The 27,810-nt window shown below is 45.5% G+C and overlaps 1 protein-coding gene across 2 annotated transcripts in view; it reads right to left on the reverse strand.

Moving 5' to 3' along the window:
- LOC140387064 (contactin-associated protein-like 5) overlaps positions 1 to 27,810 on the reverse strand; it is a 1,365,877-nt gene that overhangs the window by 448,607 nt on the left and 889,460 nt on the right. For both annotated transcript variants that reach the window (XM_072470084.1, XM_072470077.1), the window contains exons 15-17: positions 22,380 to 22,507; positions 13,748 to 13,918; positions 6,112 to 6,330 (exon numbers count right to left, since the gene is read on the reverse strand). In XM_072470084.1, the coding sequence (XP_072326185.1) occupies positions 6,112 to 6,330; positions 13,748 to 13,918; positions 22,380 to 22,507 (518 nt within the window). The remainder of the gene's footprint in view (positions 1 to 6,111; positions 6,331 to 13,747; positions 13,919 to 22,379; positions 22,508 to 27,810) is intronic.

Here is a 27,810-nt window from a genome sequence, read left to right on the forward strand (position 1 = left end):
TCTGACCCACTCCTGTCGCACAAAACTGCACCGCATTCATCAAAATACATTCTGAGCCCCTGGACAACGTGGATCATTTCCGATACGTCAGGAGCCTCCTCTCCACGTGAGCAGACATTGTTGACAAAATCCAGCATTGACTCCAATGTGCCGGTGCAGTCTTCGGAAGCCTGATGAACAGAGTGTTCGAAGACTTGTACCTCAAATCCAGCACCAAGCTCATGCTCTACAGAGCAGCCGTGGTTCTCGCCCTCCTGTATGCATCAGAAATATGGCCAATCAGCAATGGACAGTCGACACTTCAAATGGCTGAAGAGATATCACCACTGTCGCCTTCACAAAACCCTGCAAACCCACTGGCAGGATAGAAGTATCAACGTGAGCGTCCTCTCCAGGCCACAATCCCCAGTATCTAGACACTGGTCACGCCTGACCCGTTGCGATAGGTGGGCCACATCGTCCGTCTGCCCACATGGCTGACACAAGGCTCCCAAAACTAGTGCTCTACTCTGAGCTCCTCAATGGCAAGCATTCACTAGGAGGGCAGAGGAAATGCTATAAGTACTCTCTGAAATGATCCCTAAATAAATGCAACATCCCCATCGGCACTTGGGAATCACGTGTCTTGGGACGCACAGACTGGAGAAGGAGCATCTGTGAAGGCGCCAATCACCTTGAGTGTCACAGGGTGTAACATGCGGAGGCCAAGGCCAAACAGTGAAACGAGAGCGCAGAATCCAGAGCATCCCCCATCTCATCAAAGACCACCTGCCCAACCTGTGCAGAGTCTGCGGACCCAGGAGTGGGGACTATGCAGTTACTGCAGAACCTATCTCCCCCGGAATGGAAGCAAGTACTCCTCGACCCTAGTGGACTGCCCAAGAGGAGAACCATTCCATTGGGACCGCGGTGGCTTTCGTCTCCAGCACAGATTCCAGAGCCCACCTTGCAGCCCTTAGTGTCATTCCTGCCTGCTCGAGATCCAGGGGTTAAAATGGCACAGGCCTCATGCTCAAATCTCCGCAAGAATTTCCCGCATGCCTCACCTCCCAATGGTTTCAAATTCCGAGGGGTACACACCGCCAAAAATCTGTCCTGGTCCACCCACCACCATGAAAGCACAACAGCGCCTATACTTCCCCAGGAAACATAGGAAATTCGGCATGTCCACATTAACTCTTACCAACTTACAAGGGCAGCATGGTAGCACAAGTGGATAGCACTGCGGCTTCACAGCACCAGGGTCCCAGGTTTGATTCCCCGCTGGGTCACTGTTTGTGCAGAGTCTGCACGTTCTCCCCGTGTCTGCGTGGGTTTCCTCCGGGTGCTCCGGTTTCCTCTCAAAGTCCAAAGACATGCAGGTTAGGTGGATTGGCCATGATAAATTGCCCTTAGTAGTTAGGAGGGGTTATGGGGATAGGGTTGAAGTGAGGGCTTAAGTGGGTCGGTGCAGACTCGATGGGCCGAATGGCCTCCTTCTGCACTGTAGGTTCTATATTGTTCTAACTTTTAGAGATGCACCATAGAAAGCATCCTATCTGGCTGCATCACAGCCTGGTATGGCAACTGCTCGGTCCAAGACCGCAAAAAACTTCAGAGAGTCGTGAACACAGCCCTGTTCATCACACGAACCTGCCTCCCATCCACTGACTCCATCTATTCCTCCCGCTGCCTGGGGAAAGGGACAGCATAATCAAAGACCCCTCCCACCCGGCCTACTCACTCTTCCAACTTCTTCCATCGGGTAGGAGATACAAAAGTCTGAGAACACGCACGAACAGACTCAAAAAGGAGCTGTTTTAGCACAGGGCTAAAGAGCTGGCTTTTAAAGCAGACCAAGGCAGGCCAGCAGCACGGTTCAATTCCCGTACCAGCCTCCCCGAACAGGCGCCGGAATGTGGCGACGAGGGGCTTTTCACAGTAACTTCATATGAAGCCTACTTGTGACAATAAGCGATTTTCATTTCATTTTCAAAAACAGCTTTTTCCCCGTTGTTATCAGACTCCTAAACGACCCTCTTATGGACTGACCTCATCAACACTACACCCCTGTATGCTTCACCCAATGCCGGTGTTTATGTAGTTATATTGTGTACCTTGTGTTGCCCTATTATGTATTTGCTTTTCTTTTCATGTACTTAATGATCTGTTGAGATGCTCGCAGAATAATACTTTTCACTGTACCTCGGTACACGTGACAATAAACAAAATCCAAATCCAAATCGGGCCTTATCGTTGTGCACAGCCCTCATCAAATGAGCTGCAGGGCAACTGCTTCCTAAAGCCACAGAATTCAATCTAATTACCATCGCAATTAATGCCCCATTAGCAGTCTAACTAAAAACATCTTGGAACATATGGATTTGTTTGCATTACAGAACATAGGTACATCACCAAGCAATGATTTATTTAAAAAAGGGTGCATCATCAATAATTGTTCATTTCGACGTTGTCAAGAAATGTATGTGCTTTGCTTAAATTTGAATCCATGCAACAAAATGAGGTACAAATAAAATCATTGTTATCACTGAATCAAAAACCTTGCTGGAACACTTGTAGCCAATGCTCATCAGAGACAGACACTGAAAACAAAATCTATTTCCAGGGAACAACAGAAGCTGATGACGCGATTTGTTAATAATTGATTAGCAGTTAGGCAGATAAAATGGAATTTGTTTTAATCTTTTGAATCCATGTGATGTGTGGAGTTCTTTTAAAGGAATCCCATACCTAGGGAATTGTCGGTGGTGTTGTCGATAGTGAGGAAGGAAGTAGCAGGTTACAGAGGGATATAGATAAGCTGCAGTGCTGGGCTGAGAGGTGGCAAATGGAGTTTAATGTAGAGAAGTGTGAGGTGATTCACTTTGGAAGGAAAAACAGGAATGTGGAATATGTGGCTAATGGAAAAGTTCTTGAAAGTGTGGATGAGCAGAGGGATCTAGGTGTCCATGTACATAGATCCCTGAAAGTTGCCACCCAGGTTGATAGGGTGGTGAAGAAGGCCTATGGAGTGTTGGCCTTTATTGGTAGAGGGATTGAGTTCCGGAGTCGGGAGGTCATGTTGCAGCTGTACAGAACTCTGGTACGGCCGCATTTGGAGTATTGCGTACAGTTCTGGTCACCGCATTATAGGAAGGACGTGGAGGCTTTGGAACGGGTGCAGAGGAGATTTACCAGGATGTTGCCTGGTATGGAGGGAAAATCTTATGAGGAAAGGCTGATGGACTTGAGGTTGTTTTCGTTAGAGAGAAGAAGGTTAAGAGGAGACTTAATAGAGGCATACAAAATGATCAGAGGGTTAGATAGGGTGGACAGTGAGAGCCTTCTCCCGCGGATGGAAATGGCTAGCACGAGGGGACATAGCCTTAAACTGAGGGGTAATAGATAGAGGACAGAGGTCAGGGGTAGGTTCTTTACGCAAAGAGTAGTGAGGCCGTGGAATGCCCTACCTGCTACAGTAGTGAACTCGCCAACATTAAGGGCATTTAAAAGTTTATTGGATAAACATATGGATGATAATGGTATAGTGTAGATTAGATGGCTTTTGTTTCGGTGCAACATCGTGGGCCGAAGGGCCTGTACTGCGCTGTATTGTTCTATGTTCTATGTTCTATATACATGGGTCTGCTCCCAAGTCTGCGTAAACCCAATGCCTGATGTGGAGGTGCCGGCGTTGCTAAACCCCTTTTGTGGGATGCTAAATCCAATATCGAAGAGATAAGTGTAATCTGTGGGGATAATCTTCACTTTGGGATAGATCTGGGATTTCTGTGGCAAGATTAATAATAAGGGGATGGCTCAATGATGTTCAATAGTGTTCTTAGCTCTCGGTTATGACTCTCAAGTAGATGGTAATGGGCACCATCAGGTACTTGGTCTTAGCTGATGAGCTAACCTAAAGGAGTCTATCAAAAGCTCCGTCAGGTAGAGATAGAGGTCCCTCATAGTGCATGAGGCCTGGAACGATGAAAGAGGTAGATTATCCTAACAAGAGGACAATGGCCTTGAAGATGGACATCAGAATGATGTGTGACACATCGAGGGCACTCTCCTAACTATGATTTATTGCCATTCAGCTTGTAAAAGATTGGAACATAGATACATAGAATTTACAGTGCAGAAGGAGGCCATTCGGCCCATCGAGTCTGCACCGGCTCTTGGAAAGAGCACCCTACCGAAGGTCAACACCTCCACCCTATCTCCACAACCCAGTAACCCCACACAACACTAAGGGCAATTTTGGACACTAAGGGTAATTTAGCATGGCCAATCCACCTAACCCGCACATCTTTGGACTGTGGGAGGAAACCGGAGCACCCGGAGGAAACCCACGCACACACGGGGAGGATGTGCAGACTCCGCATAGACAGTGACCCAAGGCGGAATCGAACCTGGGACCCTGGAGCTGTGAAGCAATTGTGCTATCCACAATGCTACCGTGCTGCCCGAGTAGCTTTCCATGTATCACCTCATAGGTAGAAATTAAACCTAGTAACAAAAGTGCAGTTGCTTACAGCAGAAGTGACAGGCACAAAATTTCATCCAATCTTCAACAAGAAGAAGGAACCTGAAGAAGAAGAATCTTTACCTTGGCAGAGGCAGAAAGCTGATGCATGTGGGTTGGCATCAATGGTTGGAGAGCCATAACTTTAAAAGCATTATGTAAACACAAGTTGGTGTTGCTGTTAAGTGTGTAATGGGCGGGGTGTGTAACTGGTGGGACGTGTCATGGACTGGTGCATAATGGGTGGGATGTGAAATTTATGGGGTGTGCAGCAGGTGGGATCTGTAATGGGTGAGGAGTGTAATGCGTGGGGTGTGTAATGGACAGGCATACAGTGGGCACGGTGTGGAACAGGCAGAGCATGTAATGGATTGGTGGCAGTATTGGGTGGAGTGTGTAATGAGCAGGATGTATAATGGATGGGAACATATTGGGTGGGGTGTGTACCAGGCCGGGTGTATAATGGATATGCTCTGGTGGACGGGGAATGTCACAGGCAAGGTTTGTAACAAATTGGTGGTCAGGATGTTTAACAGATGGGTTATGCAGCGGGTTAGATATGTAGTGGGAGGAATGTAGAACAAATGGGGATGTAGTGGGTGAGACATGTCACAGCTTGGATGTGTAATGGGTGGGGGTGCAGTGGGCATGTTGTGTAAATAATATGGATGTTGCAGGCATGGATGGCGGTGAAGTGGAAGGGGTGTGTAACAAATGAGTGCGCAGTCGATGGGGTATGTTACAAGCAGGTTGGATAATAGATGGGTATGTAGTGGAAAGGTTGTTTAATGCATGGAGATGTCGTGGACTGCCTGTTTAAGGGATGGCGATGTAATGGAAGGTGTGTGTGAATGGTGAGGTATGTAACGAATGAGGTGTTTTATGGGTCGGAATGTATTAGTTGGGGTGTTAACAGCTCGGAGTGTAATGGACAGAGTTTGTAAAGGGTGGGATGTGTGGAAGGAAGGGTGTGTAATGGGTTGGGTGTGTAACAAACGGGGGTGTAGTAGATGGGATGTACAATGGTTGTGCAGTCATGAACTGGAATATAACAGAAGGGGCTGTAATTATTGATAGTGGGTTAAAATTATGGGTGTGTTTTAGTGCCACATGCACTGCAGAGAATCCAAGTACATTAACCTAATGTGCATTCTTTCTGCTATCACCTCATCCTTATGTGGGTCAGCATTACAAGTTAAGTCACTTGATGTCATTCTGAAAATGGACAAAATTGTACCATATCAAATTCTAAAACATGTATCAATAAATCTCAGAGTATGCTATATTTGAAATGGGAAGACACTTCAATCACAGCATGATGGCAACTAAATTAAATTACATCAATAACCTTCAGATTCACCACATAATTAAAACTGTTATTTTCAGTCAGGTTTACATATTTCCATCGTTTCTCGATTTCTGTTACTACAATTAATTTGTTTGTGGATCAATGACTTACATGTGCTCACCTTGTTACACTGTGCATTTTGCACTCTCTAAATAATGGAAAGAGAAACATGATGGTTCTCCGAATTGAATGGTACTTGGCATCAATGTGTAAATGTCACAAAGAATGACAGGCCAACAACAAACAATGAGCCTCCTACCTACAAACAGCTGACTGCTGAGCTGTAACTGGATGTGTCCGTCACAGGGGGCCTCCTGAGCTTTTCTTGGCAGGTGATCCACTTGAAGGGATGCCTCTCTGATATTCCGTTCAGCTTCAACGTAATGCCACTGATTGTCATTCAAGTGCGTGGCCGATTTCACAATCACCTCAAACGGTCCATTGCCCACATCAAATGAAAGAACCACTTCCATTGGAGCTGAAAATCACACCAGACACAAACAAAGGCGTGAAGGGAAGGCTTCTGCAAGAGTGCCCAAGCAAAACCTTTCTCGTCAGGCCAATATGCAATTAATCCCCACTGTATGAGCACTGACCCATCTTTGAAAAATAACACAAGACGTGGATTTATTATTCATGTGTAACTTGTGTCTCTTCATATATCACAGATAAGAGGCTGAGTGTAATAAATTATGATTACAGAGGTAGTTTTTGTTTAATTACTTCCAGCACTCTATTTATTTTAAAGGGACAAAGATACATAGAAAATGGAAGCAGACCCTTGTGCTGGCTCCACCATTCATTATGATCATGGCTGATCATCAAGTTCAATACACTGATCCTGCCTTACCCCCAAATCCCTTGATCCCTTTAGCCCCAAGAACTGTATCTAATTCCTTCTTGAAATTACACAATATTTTGGCCTCAACTATTTTCTGTGGTAGTGAAAATCCACAGATTCACCACTCTCTGGGTGAAGAGATTTCTCCTCACCTCAGTCCTAAATGGTTTACCCCTTATCCTCAAACTATGACCCCTTGGTCTGGACTCCCCCACCATCGGGAATATTCTTTCTGAATCCCCCCTGTCTAATCCTGTTAGAATTTTGTAGGTTTCTATGAGATCCCGTCTCACTCTTCTAAACTCCAATAAATATAATCCTAACCGATTTAGTCTCGCCTCATATGACAGTCCCGCCATCCCAGGAATCAGCCTGGTAAACCTTCGCTGCACTCCCTCCATAGCAAGAATATCCTTCCTCAGATAAGGACACCAAAACTGCTCACAATACACCATGTGTGACCTCACCAATGTGCTATACAATTGCAGTAAAATTATTTTTGTAGATAAATATACCTACATTGCGGTGGACAAGCACTCTTTCACAGGGTGGAGGGGTCTGCTACTAGGGGGCATAGGTTTAAGGTCCATAGGGCAAAGTTTAGAGGAGATGTGCGAGGCAGCTCTTTTACTCAGAGGGTGGTGAGTGCCTGGAACGCCTTGCCAGGGGAGGTTGTGGAAGCAGATACATTAATGGCGTTCAAAAGTAATCTCAACAAATACATGGAGCGGATGGGGATAGAGGGATATGGTTCTAGGAAGTGCTGAGGGTTTTGGCCAAGGGTGATATCATGACCGGCACAGGCTTGGAAGGCCGAAGGCCTACTCATGTGCTGTCTTGTTCTTTGTTCTTTGTAAGGCATTGTTTAAAAGTTCCCGCTCAGGATGTGGGCATCATTGGCTAAATATTCCCCATTGCACGGGTACCCTGAGAGGATGGTGGTAAGATTTTCCTGGGCAGCACGGTAGCACAGTGGTTAGCACTGTGGCTTGACAGCGCCAGGGTCCCAGGTTTGATTCTCCGTTGGGTCACTGTCCGTGCGGAGTCTGCACGTTCACCCCGTGTTTGCGTTGGTTTCCTCCGGGTGCTCCGGTTTCCTCCCACGGTCCAAAGACATGCAGGTTAGGTGGATTGGCCATGATAAATTGCCCTTAGTGTTCAAAAAGATTAGGAGGGGCTATTGGGTTGCGAGGATAGGTTGGAAATGAGGGCTGAAAGTGGGTCGATGGGCTGAATGGCCTCCTTCTGCATTGCATAGAAAATACAGGGGCCCACAGTCTCAGGATACAGGGCAGGCCATTTAGGACTGAGATGAGGAGAAATTTTGCGGGCGAGACTCTCCGTCTCGTCGCACCTGTTTTCCAGTGCAGCGCATCCCCGCCGCCAGTGGGATTCTCTGTCCCGGCAGCCAGCCAATGGGGTTTCCCATTTTGAGCACCCCCGCGCTGTTGGGAAATCGGCAGGTGTGAGTGCGCTGCCGGTGAAGCGGGAGGATCCCGCCAACGGAGAATCCAACCCCTTTACTCAGAGGGTGGTGAACCTGTGGAATTTTCTACCACAGAAGACTGTGTATATATTTGAGAAGGAAATAGGTAGATTTCTAGATTCGAAAGATGTCAAGGGGTATGGGGAGAGTGCGGGAGCCTGGCATTGAGATAGATGATCAGTCATGGTCATGTTGAATGGAGGAGCAGACTGGAGGGGCTGAATGGCCTACTCCATCTCCTATTTTCTATGCTTTTGCATTTCTATGAGCGGTTTGCGAGGTCACTTCAGAATCAGCCACTTTGATGGGGACTGGGGTCACATGCAGGCCAGGTAGGCAGCAGATTTCACTCCCTAAAGGGAACCATTCTGTTTTTCTACGAGAAAGCAGCAGCTTTGTTGTCTGAAAGCAGCTTTTCATTTCCAGGTCTTTTGTTAAACTGAATTTATATTTTCAGCATGCCATGGTGGGATGTGAACTCACGGTCTCTGGGGCATTTATTCATCCAGTAACATAACCACTACACTACTGGACCCAATAGCAGCAACATTGCACTGGTGGGAAGAGTGCATAGAATTCTTCCCCCTCCTTGCCTAATAGATATATCGAACACTTGTTTTAATTAACATCATTATTATATTGCGATTAACTGCATTTGATGCCATTGGAGCAGATTTTTTTGAACAGTGATGTTTTGAATGGGATTAACAGACTTAATTAAAGGTTTTAATTGGTCTCAACTTGATCACAGAGCTTTGGTGAAAATACATAACATCAGATTATTGTCCACACGCTCAACACCAGCAAAACTAACAGGAATAGAAAACCCTCACCTGAAGCAGGAACAGCATTAATATTGAAAGAAGGGGAAATGGTGGCCTCATTAGCGCTGTAACAAGTGAAACACCATTTATTATGGACATTCAGATTTGCGAGGGAGTCAACTATTGACATGGGTTAGTTTTAATGTTTCATCAGAAGACTCATGAATAGGATTTTCTACAGTTATTATTTTTTATTTATTACCGTTGCTACTTATATTTCTCTCAGTGTGAATTGTTCTGTTGCCTCACTTATACTGACATGACTAGTATTATCTAATTGTTTCTCCCTGAGAAGCCCCTTTACTTTGTCCTCTTTGCAGTAAAAAGGCTACGGTTAACAGAGGAATACCAGCCCAGTAAGGCAGTTCTGTGTTTTATCTGCAGAACTCTCGTCAGGTCGATAGACCAAAGTGCGTACACCTCAAGCAGACAGAGGGTGAGTACATCAGGAAGTTCCAGCCCAAAAGAAGACATCAGTGATTGGTGAGCAGACCTTACTGAGAAATAGGGTGGGGCTGATTAATCTTGGATGCTAAAATTGTGCAGTGGTGAGTCAGATACACTCAAGCTGCTGCCAAGCTACGAGCCTGGGAATTCAGGGAACAAAGCTGGAGGCCATCCAAAGTGAAATGACCAGGGTATATTTTATTGATGATCATAGAATCAAAGATAGAAGCAGAAGATTGAGTGAGCAAATTGGCAGCTTTCGTAGTATTGTGGCATCAAGTACTTGGAGTTTCAAAGCATTACTGTAAGCAGCTTGCGGGAGAAGTAGTGCAGGTGCACAAATGCAAAATAAAGTGTCATGGGAAGAGGGTTGGGATGCCCCGTAACAGCCTCCCCGAACAGGCGCCGGAATGTGGCGACTAGGGGCTTTTCACAGTAACTTCATTTGAAGCCTACTTGTGACAATAAGCGATTTTCATTTCATTTCATTTTTTCATGGTGAGGGACACATGGAGGTGGGGAGAAAGGGTCTACATGAGAGGCGTTTCACCATCTCTGTCTGCCTTCCAAGGGAGGGAAAATGCCTGACACTTTCCTGGATCTCACCCTGAAATCAAAGGGGGAGGCGTTGTGCTGTGGGAGCTGGTTGGAAGAGGACCTCAGCTTTCCACAGAGTTTAGTGCCAGGCTCATTTTCTCAAATGATTTGCAGAAAGAGTCAACAATGACCTGGCACTCGGTTATTGAATGAGTGCTGACATAAGCGGCATCTGCACATTGCCGCTCCATGACTGAGATTGCAGTGAAGTCGATTTAGCAATGAGGGTGACATTGGTTGAATAGTTTCCTGCTTGTTTTGTGAATTACCTTCGCGGCTGTGGGCAACATGCTGGAGGTGAGGTACGGTATTGCAGCACAAAAGATGGGGAGATTCATCATTGCCTCCAGTGTGCCAGCTCAGTCTTCAACCTGGCTGAGGAAAAGTGCTTGAAGATCAGAATCTCAAGCCTGAGACTAAGGAAATGGTTTACTAGGCAGCAGTGATTTCACAATCCGATATGATTCAGAAATGTGGATGACCTACAACAGATACCTCAAAGCACTGGAGACCAGCGGTATCTTCGCAATCCTTTAAAGCTGGTGGCAAAAAAGGCAGTCCAACAGCGTTGTCCTCGCTCAAGCCAACGCCCAACACAGAGGTGCTGATCACTCAAAACCAAGTTAATTAAGCGGGGGCAGGTCGGTCAGATGTCTGACACCCGAAGTAACATTTCTACTCAGAACTCTCAGTTGTGCAGGAGGCTCGCAGGAGGCCAGTGGGTGCGAAGAGGTGAAGCATTCCCTCCAACTCACGGGAATCCCTGGTTTGTTACGAACCAAAATGGAGAAGGTTTACTCAGTGTGGAAATACCAGGTATTGCGGTACCTGAGAGGTGGATGACCATTGGTTAGACCAAGGAGTCTACCATTGACTGATGTACATAGCTCCGCCCTGAGAGGCTGAGTATAAGAACCAATGCCGTCCCAGCAGCCTTCGCTTTCTGTATCGAAGCTGCTGGGAAACAGTTCTAGCAGATTAAGGCCTATTAGTTATGACTCACCTTGTCTCGAGAGTAATTGATTGCGCATCACTCGGGAAGGCCATGAACACATCTTGAGACTTTGCCTCCACGTGGCGGTGTCTGCAGGCTGCGCACTGGATGTATCACAGAACCATCTCAGAACCCACCAACCTAGAGTGGACGCAAATTTGCCTCGAACACGAGGGACTGCCTAACAAGAACTGAGATGGCAAGTCCACCCTCCTGTTCCTCTTCCCTCTATTGAAGACAAGTTAAAAATAGGTATGTATGTCATGTGATGAGAAAGGGAAAATATTATCAAGGTATAGATTTTTGGAATCTAAATCTGCTCCAATCAAAAGGCGCCAAATACAATTGTAGTCACATCGGACTTGATTAATGCAAGATAATTGCAATCTCACTCTGGTGTGGCTGGTGGGGAAAATAAAATCCTTTGATATTCTATTGTCAAAATGTATGCAGATAAATAAGATTGATAGTATTGTGGACTCTAAAGCCCTTAAGGGGTATGGAGAAAGTGCAGGGGTATGGCGTTGTGATAGAGGGTGAGCCATGATCATAATGAATGGTGGAGCAGGATTCGAAGGACTCCTATTTTCTATGTTTCTGGGCTGCTTTATCTGACTACACAGCCAAGAAATCGCAAAATCATTCAAAGCAAGGACGACAAGTTTCCTTATTGATGGTTAAAGGATTTCTTTTAAATGCTTTGAAAGCCTCAATGTAAATAGCTACCGTAATGTTGTTTACTTAGACAGTTAGAATTCGCAATAAGTTATGTAGAGTATGAAATCAAATTGTGGCATCTCAGTGTTTAAAGGCCTTTAAATTACAATCTAGGAGACCAACATATAACTTGGTGGTGGAATACGAGCATAGAAGAGAGATATTTCAGACCAAAGCGTCAGTACATTAATATCCCATAGCTTAATTGCAAGACGAGATGATTGAGGACCGCCTTTTCTGCAGTTCCCCATTAAGCATGAAGAATTAAGAAAATACAATGAAAATCTACTGCCAGTTGATCCTGTCACAGTGAAGGTTGTCACTAATGCACGCAGTTGTTCTGTTCCTCGCTGAAGATGACAGTATAATGAGATCACCGCTGTGCATCATTGAGCACAAAGGTTTCCGACTCAGGATATTCTTCACAGTCATATTATTAAGCCTTGAGTGAGATGGCAACCCAACTCACTTTGAAGTCCAGCAGCCCAGAAGAGGGTACTTTAGGGTACAAATCACAGCACCGGATATTAATTATAATTTAATACCCTCATTGTATCAAAACATATACAGCTAAAGTGGCTTGTGTACTAAAAAAATCATCGCAAAATAAAAATATTACTATTGAAAACCATTCAACTCTGGATTGTATTTTGCTGTTGAAAAAAACAATCATGTGAAATAAATTGTCCAATCTAGCAAGATTGCTGGAGAATGGTGTTAAATCACAGCGCCAGGTCCAGGTTCGATTCCCGGCTTGGGTCACTGTCCGCAAGGAGTTTGTACGTTCTCCCCGTGTCTGCATGGGTTTCCTCCGGGTGCTCCGGTTTCCTCCCACAAGTCCCGAAAGGCGTGCTGTTAGGTGAATTGGACATTCTGAATTCTCCCTCTGTGTACCCGAACAGGCGCAAGAGTGTGCAACTAGGGGATTTTCACAGTAACTTCATTGCCTACTTGTGACAATAATAAAGATTATTATTATAATAAAGATGATTATAAAACAATGTAGGGCAGCACGGTGGTGCAGTGGTTCGCACTGCTGCCTCACGGCGCCGAGGTCCCAGGTTCGATCCAGACTCTGGGTCACTGTCCGTGTGGAGTTTGCATATTCTCCCTGTGTTTGCGCGGGTTTCGCCCCCACAACCCAAAGATGTGCAGGGTAGATGGATTGGCCATGCTGAATTGCCCCTTAATTGGAAAAAATAAATTGGGCACTCTAAATTTTTTTTTTATTAATAAAATAATGGATAGGTGGGGCCGATTACAGGAATTTATCTAATCGATCAGCATAACTTCCTCCAGAAACCACAAGGGAAGACGCATAGTTCTTCGAGACCACAAAGGTTCAGGTTTGCATTTATTTCCTCGGCAGGGAATTTCAGTGGGCTCCTACTCTCCCAGCGCCCTAATCTCGGTAAGTTTGCGGCAAACCTAATTGGCATAAGTGAGCAAGGTTTCGACTAAACATCCACTGAAGCACCACCGAGGAAATGTGTCGCCAAAGAAATCGCTGGCTCTGGCCCATAAATTTAGCCAAGCTTTCTGCTCCGGGGCACTGTTCTCTGCTCAAAGGTATGTTGATCAGTGCCAGCTGAGGGCAGCGCCAAGCTCTGCTGGTATGTCCTTCTGTGGTTCAACTCACAGGCTAAGTTCCCTCATGAAAAATGGCCTCTATGGCTGTCTGATGCCTGTGATTCACACTCCTCCACGCAACAGCATTTCCAGAAAAGTAGGAGAAAAAATTGATTGAAAAACAGTCAAGTTAAAACCTTGATTCTCTTCTGCTATTTATTTTGGAAAGGGTGCTGTCAACATCTGCCAATTGAATGTCCCGTGTGTAACCTTACTGTTACTGCGAAACTACTCCAAGGACCACAATAACTCGTAAACACTTTGAGTCACCCATGATATTAAGACAGTGCAAACGAGGCTAAAGATTGCATTTTTCTATTTTCACACCATACTTGCAAGTTTTATTGACTCCTTACTTACAGTTCAGCTCGATCCTTATGAAGTCCTTAATTCCGAGATTCTCCAGAAATACCCCTGAGGAAGCAGTTGTTTTGAAGAAAAATGAAATGTCCGCACTCAGCTCGCCGTGGAATGTGGGGAAGTGGAGATACGAGGACTCGGTGTTGAACGATGCTGCATTCCAGTAATTTCCTGGATAGGCAAAAAGACATTTAAATTCGCGATTAATCGTTAAATATGGAAACACAGCTCGGAAACTGCTTTGATTTTATTTTTTTGCTCCAGTTTTCTTCTCTCCTCTGCTGAAGAAAATAAAATTTCACACTTGTCCCAGAGCACCTTGCAGTCAATGAAGTACTTACCTTTGCTGATGTAATGTAGGATACTATACTCAGGAAGTTAAAGGATATTGGGATAATGTGGGAAGGTGAAGCTGAGGTAATAGATCAGCCACAATGTTGTTGAATAGCAAAGCAGACTTAATTTGGGGACACAGTAGTTAGCACTGCGGCCTCACAGTGACAGGGACCCAGGTTCAATTCCGTCCTTGGGTCACTGTCTATGTCGAGTTTGCACATTCTTCCCATGTCTGCGTGGGTTTCCTCCAGATGCTCCAATTTCCTCCCACAGTCCAAAGATGTACAAGGTAGGTGGATTGGCCATGCTGAAATTGACCTTTAGCATCCAGAGATGTGCATGTTAGGTGGAGTCACATGGATAGGGCAGGGTAGTGAGCCTAGGTAAGGTGCTCTTTCAACGGGTCAGTGCAGATTCGATAGGCTGAATGGCTTCCTTCTGCGCTGTAGGGATTCTATGGAAGGGTAAAATGGCCTACCCCTGCCGTTCACTTAAAAGGATATCCTCCATACAGACATTGGGCGCGATCTAACAGAAACTCTCCTAAGGCCCGATCTACTGGTCACCGCCCAAAAAAGCAACATGGCTTGTAAGTGATTGAAGACCCCCGTTCTCCGGATCTACCTGGCTCGTCACGCCTTGTGAGATTTAATGCGATCTCATGAGAAGGCGCTATGTGAAGCCCGCCCATTGTGGGCGGAATCACTTTTTGGCAAATCTGTACATTAGGGCGAGATAGCTAGTCTCACTCTAATACGCAGTTCGCTGAGGTAACCAAGGAATTTGGATCTATCTCTTTCACCTTGGAGACCTCTGGCGAGCACCGTTCAGTGCTGGTCTCCACAAAGGTGGAACAGGCGAAACGGCATTCATGGGGTCTCCTAGGAAATTGGAGGCCCCCAGGTACATGCCCGCTGGCCAGGATGGTATCCTGGCACTGCTGGGAGCTAGCCTGGCACTTCCAAGGTGCCAAGCTGGCATTTTGTACGTGACAGTGATCAGTGATCCCTATGGAGTGGAGGGGGGCCCAAGGACCCCGTCACAGTGAGTTAGGGCTTGGGGGAGGGTGGCTTCGGGGGTCGCATCAGGGGCTCAAGAGATCTCTCCCTGTACTGAGGGGTTTCGGTGAACAGGCTCCTCAGTGCAGGAAACGAGACTTAAGTGCAGCCTCAGCCGCGCATTCCCTGCTGAGGCCCCATATCTAACCGGAGTCCCGTTTAGCACAGTGGGCTAAACAGCTGGCTTGTAATGCAGAACAATGCCCGCAGTGCGGGTTCAATTCCCGTACCAGCCTCCCCGAACAGGCGCCGGAATGTGGCGACTAGGGGTTTTTCGCAGTAACTTCATTGAAGCCTACTTGTGACAATAGCGATTATTATTATTAATAGTGTTGTATTTCTCGGCTCGCTATGGGGCATAGTTCCCATTTGGTTAAATCATGTATTAAGTGTCATTTGTGGTGGGTTTGGCTGGGAGTTTCCCCACCAGCTCTGTTGTGGGAAGGTGAAGCTATCTAATCACACTTAGACTTAGTCACTTTTCTGGGCCCTGGGGAGTTTCTCTCCAGGCCTGCCCACAATTATTTTCACCACTGGGGAGCTGAACTCACTGTCCAGTCTGGCGTCACAGAGACCGGGCCAACATTTGGAAAGTGTGCCCTGATCTCTGTGGGTTTGAGGGTTCCCCACCCTCCCCACCACGGGCAAGGTCACCCCCCCACCCTCCCCACCAAGTGATGACACCCCACTATGCGGATGCTGAGGCCCCCCCCATTTTTAGGTTTTCCCATTCTTCACCCACCCCAACATTCCGGAGGCCCCTTCAAAACCGCTCTGCACCCCCCTGTCCTTCATACCCCCCTACCCTGCTTTCATGGGCATGGCCCCCCTCAAGCTCTGACCATTAGCCATGCCACCCTGCCACCTGAGCACATGGCAGTGCTCATGCCAGCCAGGCAGTGCCACCCGGGCACCTTTGAAATGCCAGTGTGGCAGTGCCAAGGTGCCGGTCTGCAGTGCCAAGCTGCCCGCCTTCCAGGGGGAGCACGAGGGGGCCTAGCGGGGCTAAACAGTGGCACGGTGGTTGGCACTGCTGCCTCACAGCGCCAGGGACTTGGGTTGAATTCCAGCCGTAGGTCACTGTCTGCGTGAAGTTCGGGCACAGAGCGGCTGGTAGATCGTGCCCATTGTCTTCCGCCCACACTATCAACCTTATCAGAATCGTTAATGACTTGAGCCAGGCTACAAGGGTGAACATGAAGCCTTCCTGGCTCTATTTCTCATTATCTCAGTGAGCCAAAGCCAGGTTCACCTTCACCTGAACCACCTGATCCTCCATCAATTTTAATGGATAGAAAACCAGCTCTCCTAACATTTCAATCACTCATTATTTATTGCTGTATTACGAACACCAAGAGGATTCTGCTTTTGCCTGCGAGTAATGGTTCAGCATTTCACCATTTTGCAGAGTGTTTTCTCATTTCATAGTGAAGCCACCTACTTATTTTATGTAATCACGTAACCACCACCCCACCCACACTATTCCCCCTCCCACCCTCCCATCCCCCCACCCCTCATTGTGCTCACCATTTGCTGTTTCGTTCTCTCTCAGCAGACACATCACATGAAGCAGTGCGTGTTACATGTTAGCACATCTGCCAAACCTGTAATAACCATTCGCCTACCCTCTGTCCTTGTGCAGGAAGTGTGGTATCCTCAATAACGACGCTTAGCGTGTAAACGGTAAAGAAGGCTTTAATAAGCTAAGAACGAGCCTGGTGCCGAGACGTGTGCTAACAGAGGTGCCGCCCACAAGGCGGCCCCTTATATATGGCTCCCAGATGGGCGGAGCCGGAGGCGGAATCCCCCAGGGTTCCAAGCCCGGTGTTAAAGGGGACATCACCTTACATGATGACAAGGGTACAGTGTTACAGTAACCGTTCATCACAGGAAGAATTGCCTACTAATAATGGGAAGAGGGCTGAAATCGGAAAGGGAGGGGTTAACCGCTGTTCCAGCTCTTCCCAAGTTGGACCAAGGTACCATAGACATCATGAGGGCAGTCAGACCGAGATGCATTGATGATGGGAAAGACAACAATTTGCTTGCTGATTGCTCGCAGCTTTTTCGAGGAATCACGCAAACTTAGAGCTGGATTGTGCTGTCAACACCTGCCATTGTCTAGTGTTTCCGTATCACACTGACCCTTTAACCCCTCTCCATGTGCCTCAGTATTTCTGCACCCGCCGTTGACACATGACATTCTCACCCTGATGCTCCTCATGCGCATTCAGTGTCAGTCCCAGAGAAATCAAGGAACTATGTATTCAATCTGGAAAAGTGTGAGGTGATGTATGGGAAGGACAAACAAAGAAAGGGAGGAGCCAATAAATTGTCGGATAATTAGATGTACAGAGGAACAGGCAGACCTTGGAATACAAGGGATAGGAACCAGATTGGGAAGTTGGAGATCAGTAAAGAGGCAGTAACTAAAGCCAGTAAGGTACTAGATAATAAACTCAATGTGACTAAGGGGACGAATAGACAGGGAAGAGATGATCAACGCAAAGGGACAGGTGGTCTGAGGTGCTTTTGTTTCAATGCGAGTAGTGTAGCAGGTAAGGCAGATGAATTTAGGGCTTGGATTAGTACCTGGGAATATGATATTATTGGCATTACTGAGACTTGATTGAGGGAGGACAAGACTGGCAACTAAATATCCCAGGGTATAGATGCTTCAGGAGGGATAGAGAGGGAAGTAAAAGGGGTGGAGGAGTTGAATTACTGGTCAGAGATGATATCACAGCTGTGATTAAGGAGGGCACGATGGAGGATTCGAGCACTGAGGCAATATGAGTAGAGCTAAGAAATAGAAAGGGTTCAGTAACATTGTTGGGCCTTTACTACAGGGGCGGGATTCTCCGACGCTCCGCCAGGTCGGAGAATCGCAGCGGGCTGGCGTGAATCCCGCCCCCGCCATGTCCCGAATTCTCTGCCACCAGAGATTCGGTGGGGGCGGGACTCGCGGCGCCCGGTCGGCGGGCCCACCCCCGGTGATTCTCCGGCCCGCGATGGGCCGAAGTCCCGTCGCTGTCAACCTTCTCCCCCCGGCATGGATTAAACCACCTACCTTACCGGCGGGAGCAGGCGGCGCGGGCGGGCTCCAGAGTCCTGGGGGGGGGGGGGTGCGGGGTGATCTGGCCCCAGGGGGTGCCCCCACGGTGGCCTGGCCTGCGATCGGCCCTGTCTGGCTTGGCGCCAAAGGCCTTCCACGCCAGCCAGTGGAGCGGAAACTACTCCGGCGCGAGCCTAGCCCCTCAAGGTGAGGGCTTGGCCCCTAAAGGTGCGGAGACTTCCGCACCTTTGGGGCGGCCCGACGCCGGAGTGGTCCCCGCCACTCCATCACGCTGGGACCCCCCGCCCCGCTGGGTAGGGGAGAATCCCGCCCCAGGCCTCCCAAAAGTGAGCGTGAAGTAGAGGTACAAATATGTCGACAGATTATAGAAAAATGTAGGAGCAATAGGGTGGTCGTGATGGGAGATTTTACCTTCCCCAACATTGAATGGGACTCATGTAGTGTTGGAGGCGTAGATGGAACAGAATTTGTAAGGAGCATCCAGGAGAGTTTTTTAGAGCAGTTTGTAAATAGTCCAACTCGGGAAGGGGCCATACTGGACCTGGTATTGGGGAATGATCCCGGCCAGGTGGTTGAAGTTTCAGTTGGTGATTACTTTGGGAATAGCGATCACAATTCCATAAGTTTTAGAACACTCATGGACAAAGACGAGAGTGGTCCGAAAGGAAGTGTGCTAAATTGGGGAAAGGCCAAGTATAACAAAATTCAGCAGGGGCTAGGGAATGTGGATTGGGAGCAGCTGTTTCAGGGTAAATCCACATTTGAAATGTGGGAGTCTTTTAAGGAAAGGTTGATTTGAGTGCAGGACAGATATGTCCCTGTGAAAATGAGGGATAGAAATGGCAAGATTAGGAAACCATGGATGACAGGTGGAATTGTGAGACTAGCTAAGATGAAAAAGGAAGCATACATAAGATCTAGGTGACTTAAAACTGATGAAGCTTTGGAGGAATATCGGGAAAGTAGGACAAATCTCAAACGCGCAATAAAGAGGGCTAAAAGGGATCATGAAATATCTTTGGCTAACAGGGTTAAGGAAAATCCCAAAGCCTTTTATTTATATCAGGAGCAAGAGGGTAACTAGAGAAAAGATTGGCCCACTCAAAGACAAAAGAGGGAATTTATGCGTGGACTCAGAGGAAATGGGTGAGATTCTTAATGAGTACTTTGCATCGGTATTCACCAAGGAGAGAGACATGACGGATGTTGAGGCTTGGCATGGATGTTTAAATACTCTAGGTCAAGTCGGCATAAGGAAGGGGGAAGTTTTGGGTATTCTAAAAGACATTAAGGTGGACAAGTCCCCAGGTCCGGACGGGATCTATCCCAGGTTATTGAGGGAAGCGAGGGACGAAATAGCTGGGGCCTTAACAGATATCTTTGCAGCATTCTTGAGCATGGGTGAGGGCGCGGAGGACTGGAGAATTGCTAATGTTGCCCCTTTGTTTAAGAAGGGTAGCAGGGATAATCCAGGGAATTATAGACCTGTGAGCTTGACGTCAGTGGTAGGCAAACTGTTGGAGAAGATACTGAGGGATAGGATCTATTCACATTTGGAAGAAAATAGACTTATCAGTGATAGGCAGCATGGTTTTGTGCAGGGAAGGTCATGTCTTACAAACCTAATAAAATTCTTTGAGGAAGTGACAAAGTTAATTGATGAGGGAAGGGCTGTAGATGTCATATATATGGACTTCAGTAAGGCGTTTGATGAAGTTTCCCATGGCAGGTTGATGGAAAAAGTGAAGTTGTTTGGGGTTCAGGGTGTACTAGCTAGATGGATAAAAAACTGGCTGGGCAACAGGAGACAGAGGATTGGATAGGGTGGACAGTGAGAGCCTTTTTCCTCAGATGGTGATGTCTAGCACGAGAGGACATAACTTTAAATTGAGGGGAGATAGATATAAGACAGATGTCAGAGGTAGATTCTTTACTCAGAGAGTAGTAAGGGTGTGGAATGCCCTGCCTGCAACTGTAGTGGACTCGCCAACACTAAGGGCATTCAAATGGTCATTGGATAGACATATGGACGATAAGGGAATAGTGTAGATGGGCTTTAGAGTGGTTTCACAGGTCGGCGCAACATCGAGGGCCGAAGGGCCTGTACTGCGCTGTAATGTTCTATGAGAGTAGTGGTGGAAGGGAGTGTTTCAAAATGGAAAAAGGTGACTAGTGATGTTCCACAGGGATCCGTGCTGGGACCACTGTTGTTTGTGATATACATAAATGACCTGGATGAAGGTACAGGTGGTCTGATTAGCAAGTTTGCAGATGATACTAAGATTGGTGGAGTTGCAGATAGCGAGGAGGACTGTCAGAGAATACAGCAAAATATAGATAGATTGGAGAGTTGGGCAGAGAAGTGGCAGATGGAGTTCAATCCAGACAAATGCGAGGTGATGCATTTTTGAAGATCTAATTCAAGAGTGGACTATACGGTCAATGGAAGAGTCCTGGGGAAAATTGATGTACAGAGAGATCTGGGAGTTCAGGTCCATTGTACCCTGAAGGTGGCAATGCAGGTCGATAGAGTGGTCAAGAAGGCATACAGCATGCTTGCCTTCATCGAATGGAGTATTGAGTACAAGAGTCGGCAGGTCATGTTACAGTCATATAGGACTTTGGTTAGGCCACATTTGGAATACTGCGTGCAGTTCTGGTCGCCACATTACCAGAAGGATGTGGATGCTTTAGAGAGGGTGCAGAGGAGGTTCACCAGGATGTTGCATGATATGGAGGGTGCTAGCTATGAAGAAAGGTTGAGTAGATTAGGATTGTTTTTGTTGGAAAGACAGAGGTTAAGGGGGGACCTGATTGAGGTCTACAAAATTATGAGAGGTATGGACAGGGTGGATAGCAACAAGCTTTTTCCAAGAGTGAAGGTGTCAATTACAAGGGGTCACGATTTCAAGGTGAGAGGGGGAAAGTTCAAGGGAGATGTGAGTGGAAAGTTTTTTACGCAGAGGGTGGTGGGTGCCTGGAACGCCTTGCCAGCGGAGGTGGTAGAGGGGGCACGATAGCATCATTTAAGATGCATCTAGACAGATATATGAACGGGCGGGGAGCAGAGGGAAGTAGATCCTTGGAAAATAGAAGACAGGTTTAGATAAAGGATCTGGATCGGCGCAGGCTGGGAGGGCCGAAGGGCCTGTTCCTGTGCTGTAATTTTCTTTGATCTTTGTTCTTTGTACATACCTACAAATCCCTGAAGGTGGCCGGACAGCTCAAGAAGATGGTCAAGACGACATGTGTGAGGCTTTCATTTATTGGCTAAGGTCTCCAGAATAAAGGAGACAGGGTGTGGTAGAACTGTACAAAACACTAGCTAGGCCACGGCTAGGGTACTGCTTCCAATTCTGACCACAACATTACATAAATAGTGTGCTCACACTCGAGGGTACAGAGGAAATGTATGAGGATGTTGCCAGGAATGGAGAATGAAGAGGAAAGATTGGGTAGGCTGAGATTGTTTTCTTTGGAATGGAGGAGGCTTAGGGGAGATTTGATTTAGGTGTGTAAAATCGTGAAGGGCTTTGATAAAGTGGATAGGAAAGACACATTGCTCTTAGCAGAGAGGTCAATAATTAGCGAGTATATATTTAAAGTAATTCGCAGAAGAATTAGAGGAGCATTGAAGGGCATTATTTTACATTCAAACGATGATGAGGATCCAAAGCTCACTGCCTGAAAAAGTGATAGAGGCCGAAATCCTCATCACATTTAAAGAAAAGACTTGAATATACACTTGAAGTGCCAAAATCTAGAGCACTATGTCCAAAAGCTACAAGGTGAGTTTAGCCTGGATAGATTTATTTTCAGCCAGGACCAACACGATGACTGAATGGTCTCTTGTGCTGTAAATTTTCTACATTTCTGGTTTTGTTGGTAATTATGGTATATTCAAATCTTAATTGGATTGTTACCTTGTAAGAGGCACCAAGTATTGATTATTTTCAACATAATTAATGTGCAGTACATAGAAAACAGTTCTGGGCATGAAAAACATATCAATATCGCATCTTAGCAAGAAGCAACAGAATGAGTTTGCTTTCTGTTGAAGACAGACAAACAAGTAGGAAATTAATGCGAGGTGCTGTCAACTGCTATCAATGGGCTGTTAAACTTCCACGAGTCCAATCCTGAAATAGAAGTTGATACTTACTGTCACCATAGCAACGAAGTGGTCCAAGTTTGTAGGCGGCTTCTGAGTTAGTTCTGTCTGTGTCTCCAATAATAATCTGTGTTACAGGTAAATGATCTTTGTATGAAAGATGTCCTGTGTCATTAGTCCTGCCAATAAGTAGAATGTTATAAATATACTTCAAATAAATATGCTTCAGGATCAATAAATCGGTCACGAAGAATATGGTAGATTTTCCACTGACGGCCTGGGTGCAAAATAGTGGAACAGACCAGTTGCCTGTTATACAAACAATTTGATTTTCATTGTCTTGCATGGAAATTAAAATCACCTAGTTTCTATAACAGGAAACATTACTTGGGACTGTAAGTCAAACATATATCCACCCCCTTGTATTTGCTGTAACCTAGAATGCAGCTGGAATATAAAACAACATAAATACAGGCAGCGTAAGTAGAATAACATACATGAAAATGTAACTATGCTGCAAATTCTCATCATAAATTACACGCATTGGTGATCTGAGCGGATATGAATTGGTCCAGTGCATTGTGCAATTTAAAATGCGTCATCGAGAACCTGATATTAAAAATAAGAAGTTTCTTATTCACTAACACAACTGAAATCATGTGCTCTTTTCAATCTTTCATTTTAAATGAGATAGCTCGTAATGTCGGAATGTATAAAATAGATACAAAAACACCCTTGAATAAAAAGGTGTGAGTCCAGAAGGGGTTGAGAGTTGCTTAAATGCTTATAAAAACTGAACTACTGTATAATTGAAATTATATTTCGTTAACCAAAGCATTGCATTTGGACTTCATTCCTATGGGCAGCACGGTAGCACAGTGGTTAGCACAGTGGCTTCATAGCTCCAGGGTCCCGGGTTCGATTCCCGGCTTGGGTCACTGGCTGTGCAGCGTCAGCACATTCTCCCCGTGTCTGTGTGGGTTTCCTCTGGGTGCTCCGGTTTCCTCCCACAGTCCAAAGATGTGCAGGTTAAGTGGATCGGCCATGATAAATTGCCCTTAGTGTCCAAAAGGTTTAGCTGGGGTTACTGGGTTATGGGGATAGGGTGGAGGCATGGGCATAAGTAGGGTGCTCTTTCCAAGAGCTGGTGCAGACTCGATGGGCCGAATGGCCTCCTTCTGCACTGTGAATTCTATGATTCTCTGGCCTTAATTCACTCACTTTACAAATTTGTCCGTTGCCATATCTGTTAACTAATAGCCCAGATTTCATGGTCATTGGTGAAGCAATGACTGATCTCAAAGAAAGTGCCCAAAGATCAAGAAATCTCTGTCCCCTTTCTTCATGTTAGTTTGAATCTGGTGCAAAGTCAAGTGGATCTCCTAGAATCCAGAAACAGTCATGCCAGCAAGCAAGTAAGCTGAAAACCACATTGAGTAATTCTCAAAGAGCATAAGCAGGAAGTCAAATCCAGTGATTATCCTTCACCTTTAATTGAACTCTTCAGAAAGTGAAATAGGTGATTGAGTCATAGACATGGAGTTGAGATAAATGTTGAAATACCATACACAAACTTTAAAAATAAAAAAGTTAAAAATATGTGGAATTTTGTTTTCATAATGAAGTTGATATTACACAAATGTAAAATCAGTTTTTTTTCAGAGCCAATGAGGCTATTGACAGTAATTATGAACCTAGAATACTATTCAATACCTAATGACACATCATTCAACAAATATACCTTGAGTCTTTTCGCAGTGAAACTACAGCATGAAAAGGCAAGTTCTTGTCAGTTCACTGATTTCCAATTCATTACAGATTTGGGGAACTTTAAGGGTGCACCCTCTGGAGAAGCATAGATTCACTGATGTATTTCTGTGTTTAACTGTACACGTGCAGACTCCAGGGGTAGAACTTTATTGCCTTGTCATGGTGGGAGTGGGGGCCATAAAATGCAGCGAGCCATTCAAAACTCTGTTAACTTCGGCAGGAATGGCAAATCCCGCTAAGCAACACCCCCATACCTTTGCTGGCCTATTTATTCTTCACGCCATAACCCTCTTTAAGCATAATAGAAACACAGTTGGAACTTAAACAACACCAACAGATACAAACACCTTTGTCCACCATTAATCTGACTCCGCACTTTACCTTTCCAGGCACAAAAACATTAAATTAAACCCACTTAAAACTACACTTTATTTCTAATTTTTACCAATGTAAATAAAGTTACCTTTGTTTACCCAACACTACCATTAAATCTAATCCATTAACTTGAATCAACAAAACTATCTCATTTGGTTGATTTTCCTGGGTGCACTGGTAAATGGTATACACTCAATGTTAACTTGTCCTTATGATGTATGGAAGTTATTTGAGTTGCTGTGAACTTTTGGCATACAAACCAAGCCCTTCCTATCACTTCTGTTTGTATTTGCATCTTCACCATTTGCAGTTCATCCTTTTATTTGTACTCAATTATGTTAAATTTTACAACTAAATATATTCAAGGTACCAAAAGATACTAAAATGTGGGATCCTAACTTCCAGTTCCATCATCTCACTGAAATGTTGAATGTCACAGAACATAGAGCACCAAAGGAGGCCATTTGGCCCCATTGCACCTGTGACAGAGGTCATCTAATTTGTACGCCTTCCTGCCCCACAATCCTATCAATTTAAGCATGTTCCCAATTCCCTTTTGAATTTGTGTCCACCACCTTTACACTGGCAGGAGGGTTAATAACTAAAGGACACAGCTTTAAATTAATTGGCAAAATATGCAATGAGGCTTTCTTTTGGTATCTTGTCTCTATCTGGTCGGATTGAGTTTCATTCCCACTCCAGTGCCAATTAAGGTACTGTCAACAACTTCATTGTCTTTGTTTAGGTTTAAAAATTGCCATGACAGAAAATTGCGATGAATGTATCTGTCAATTGAGAAGTGAAATTCTGTTTAAAGTGTGGGGAGGGAAGCGTGATAGACAGGAAGTATGACATGATTTCCCAATGGCATTACTCCTGATGAGCCAGAGGGAACTTCACATTACTCTTTGGTGCTGCATAATTTATCGTCGGGATCACTTATTGAATAAGTCAATTTGTGTTTTTGCTGCAGACTGTTGTTAGGCTGCTCGGGGTATTTTCAGCCAGATTACCTTGATTTAAAGGGGGCAGCCCATAATCCAGTTGGCATCTTCTGAGTCACAAATTTATAGGCACAAGGCCCACTCCAGAAACGTGTGCTGTCTTTCAGGATAGATGTTGATCTAAGGGCTAGTCTCCCCTCTCAGGTGGATTAAAAAATCCTGGGCGGGACTTACCGCCCCCTCGGCCCTACGTGGCAGCAGAGATGATTACCATTAGCCACCAGCAAGACTTTCCAGGCCCGCTGGTGTCTATGCCATCTAGCATTGCATGTCCCCTCACCTCCCCCTGCCACTGGGGAACCCGGCGCAGGGGTTGCCTTTGGAGGGGAGGGGAACCAGAAGATCCCGCAAACGGGAAGTCCGGAAAATCCCGCTGCACATTTCACTATTTCAACGGAATGCAGCAGAGTTCTCACCAAAACTTACATCCCAACAAATATCACATTCAAAACCATTATTCGTGGGACTACGCTGCGTGCAAAATGTGCACATTCCACCAGTGACTACACTCCGATACTGGATCATTAGTTTTAATGTGCTTTTCCGGGAGACACGGTGGTGCAGTGGTTAATACTGCTGCTTCATGCCGCAGAGATCCCAGGTTCGATCCCGGCCCCAGGTCACTGTCCGTGTGGAGTTTGCACATTCTCCCCGTGTTTACGTGGGTTTCACTCCCATAACCCAAAGATTTGCAGAGTCGGTGGATTGGCCCTTAATTGGAAAAAAAATAATTCTGTACTTTAAATATAAAACGCACTTTGATCCATTCTGAGGTCATGAAAGATGCAATATAAATGCAAGGTTTTCTTTTCTGATAGTGTTTGGATCAGGTGTGTACTCCATTGCACTGATTTACTTAGGTACAAATGCGAGGAATATCGGTTATAAAGTTAAAAACAGGAATAAAATAACAGCTAAGAGTAAGGAATGTTAAATGGAAATTGAAAAGAGACAACAATTAAAATATAACTTAAAATTTGAGGCTCACATAGAATAGAGGATTTTGAATAAAATGGATGAATTAATGGCCGGGACATTTCAGCCCCATCACAGCGGCAGCAGAGTAAACCAAACAAAACTTGGCAGGACGGAATATCCTGGGTGGACTGGACTGGGATATTCCGCCCAGTGTGAAATGCATGAAATCATGCTGAGACTGCTAAGATCCCCATAGAGACTGATGACGATTTAATTAGAAATCAAACTTCCAGTTCTTAGCATAAAGTATGACACAATGAGACTTTACATTTTAAAATACCATTTCCCGTATCAGTGACTGAAAATGAAATGCTATTCATTAAACGCTTTTAATTTTCATAGGCAGCTTGTACTTTAAAATACCCAGCAGTCTGCACTTTTAATGACAAGCGAAAACCCTCATTTCATTACTTTACTGGGGCACTTAGTAGACATTGAAATTTGTAGAACCAAACCAAAGTGCTTTGCTGCACTCAAGGGTTTACTTCTGTACTTTTCCTTTCCCAATACTATCTTCCAGCATGGGAGATTTCCCTGGCGATTCGTCCTTTCGCTTTCGCAGGACGAATCCTCCAACCTTGCTTTTAATTCCTCACAGATTTGGTTTGCAAGTTGAATGCAAATCTCCCCGTCCCCCCCCCCCCCCCCCCTCCACCATTGTCCTGGCCCTCATTCTGCATGCTGAATGGTAGAGTCAGCATTTTCCCTGCTTAAGCCATCAGCTTTTCTTTTCTCTCAACATCCCAAACTGCACAAGACTAAAAAATGCAACTTCCTTCCACCTGTAATGTCTCTGGGTTCATAAGGATCTCAAAATGGATTCCTCTACCCTCCCCTCCGTGGCAATTTGGATTGGATTTGGGTTTATTGCCACGTGTACCGAGGTACAATGAAGAGTGTTGTTCTGAGTACAGTCCAGAAAGATCGTTCCATACATGAAAAATCATAGGACATAGGATAAATACACAATGTAAATACATAGACACAGACATAGGGTGAGCATATGGAGTACTACTCAGTAGAGAAGATGTGTGGAGAGATCAATTCAGTCTGCAAGAGGGTCATTCAGGAGTCTGGTAACAGCGGGCAAGAAGCTGTTTTTGAATCTGCTAGCGCGTGTTCTCAGAATTTTGTACCTCCTACCCAATGGAAGAGGTTGGACGAGTGATTTATCTGGGTGGGAGGTGTCTTTAATGGAACATACACTTGTTCTGTATCTAATTAAAACATTCATCAACTAACTCTAATCACCATGGTTTATCATCTCAGAAACAAGGGGACATGTTGCAGCACAAGTCTTTACCATCTGAAATCAATAACAGCTTTCTGGATTTTCAGAGACCTAGGGCAAGATT

Source organism: Scyliorhinus torazame, chromosome 2 (genome assembly GCF_047496885.1).
Source record: "Scyliorhinus torazame isolate Kashiwa2021f chromosome 2, sScyTor2.1, whole genome shotgun sequence".
Taxonomy (NCBI): Eukaryota; Metazoa; Chordata; class Chondrichthyes; order Carcharhiniformes; family Scyliorhinidae; genus Scyliorhinus; species Scyliorhinus torazame.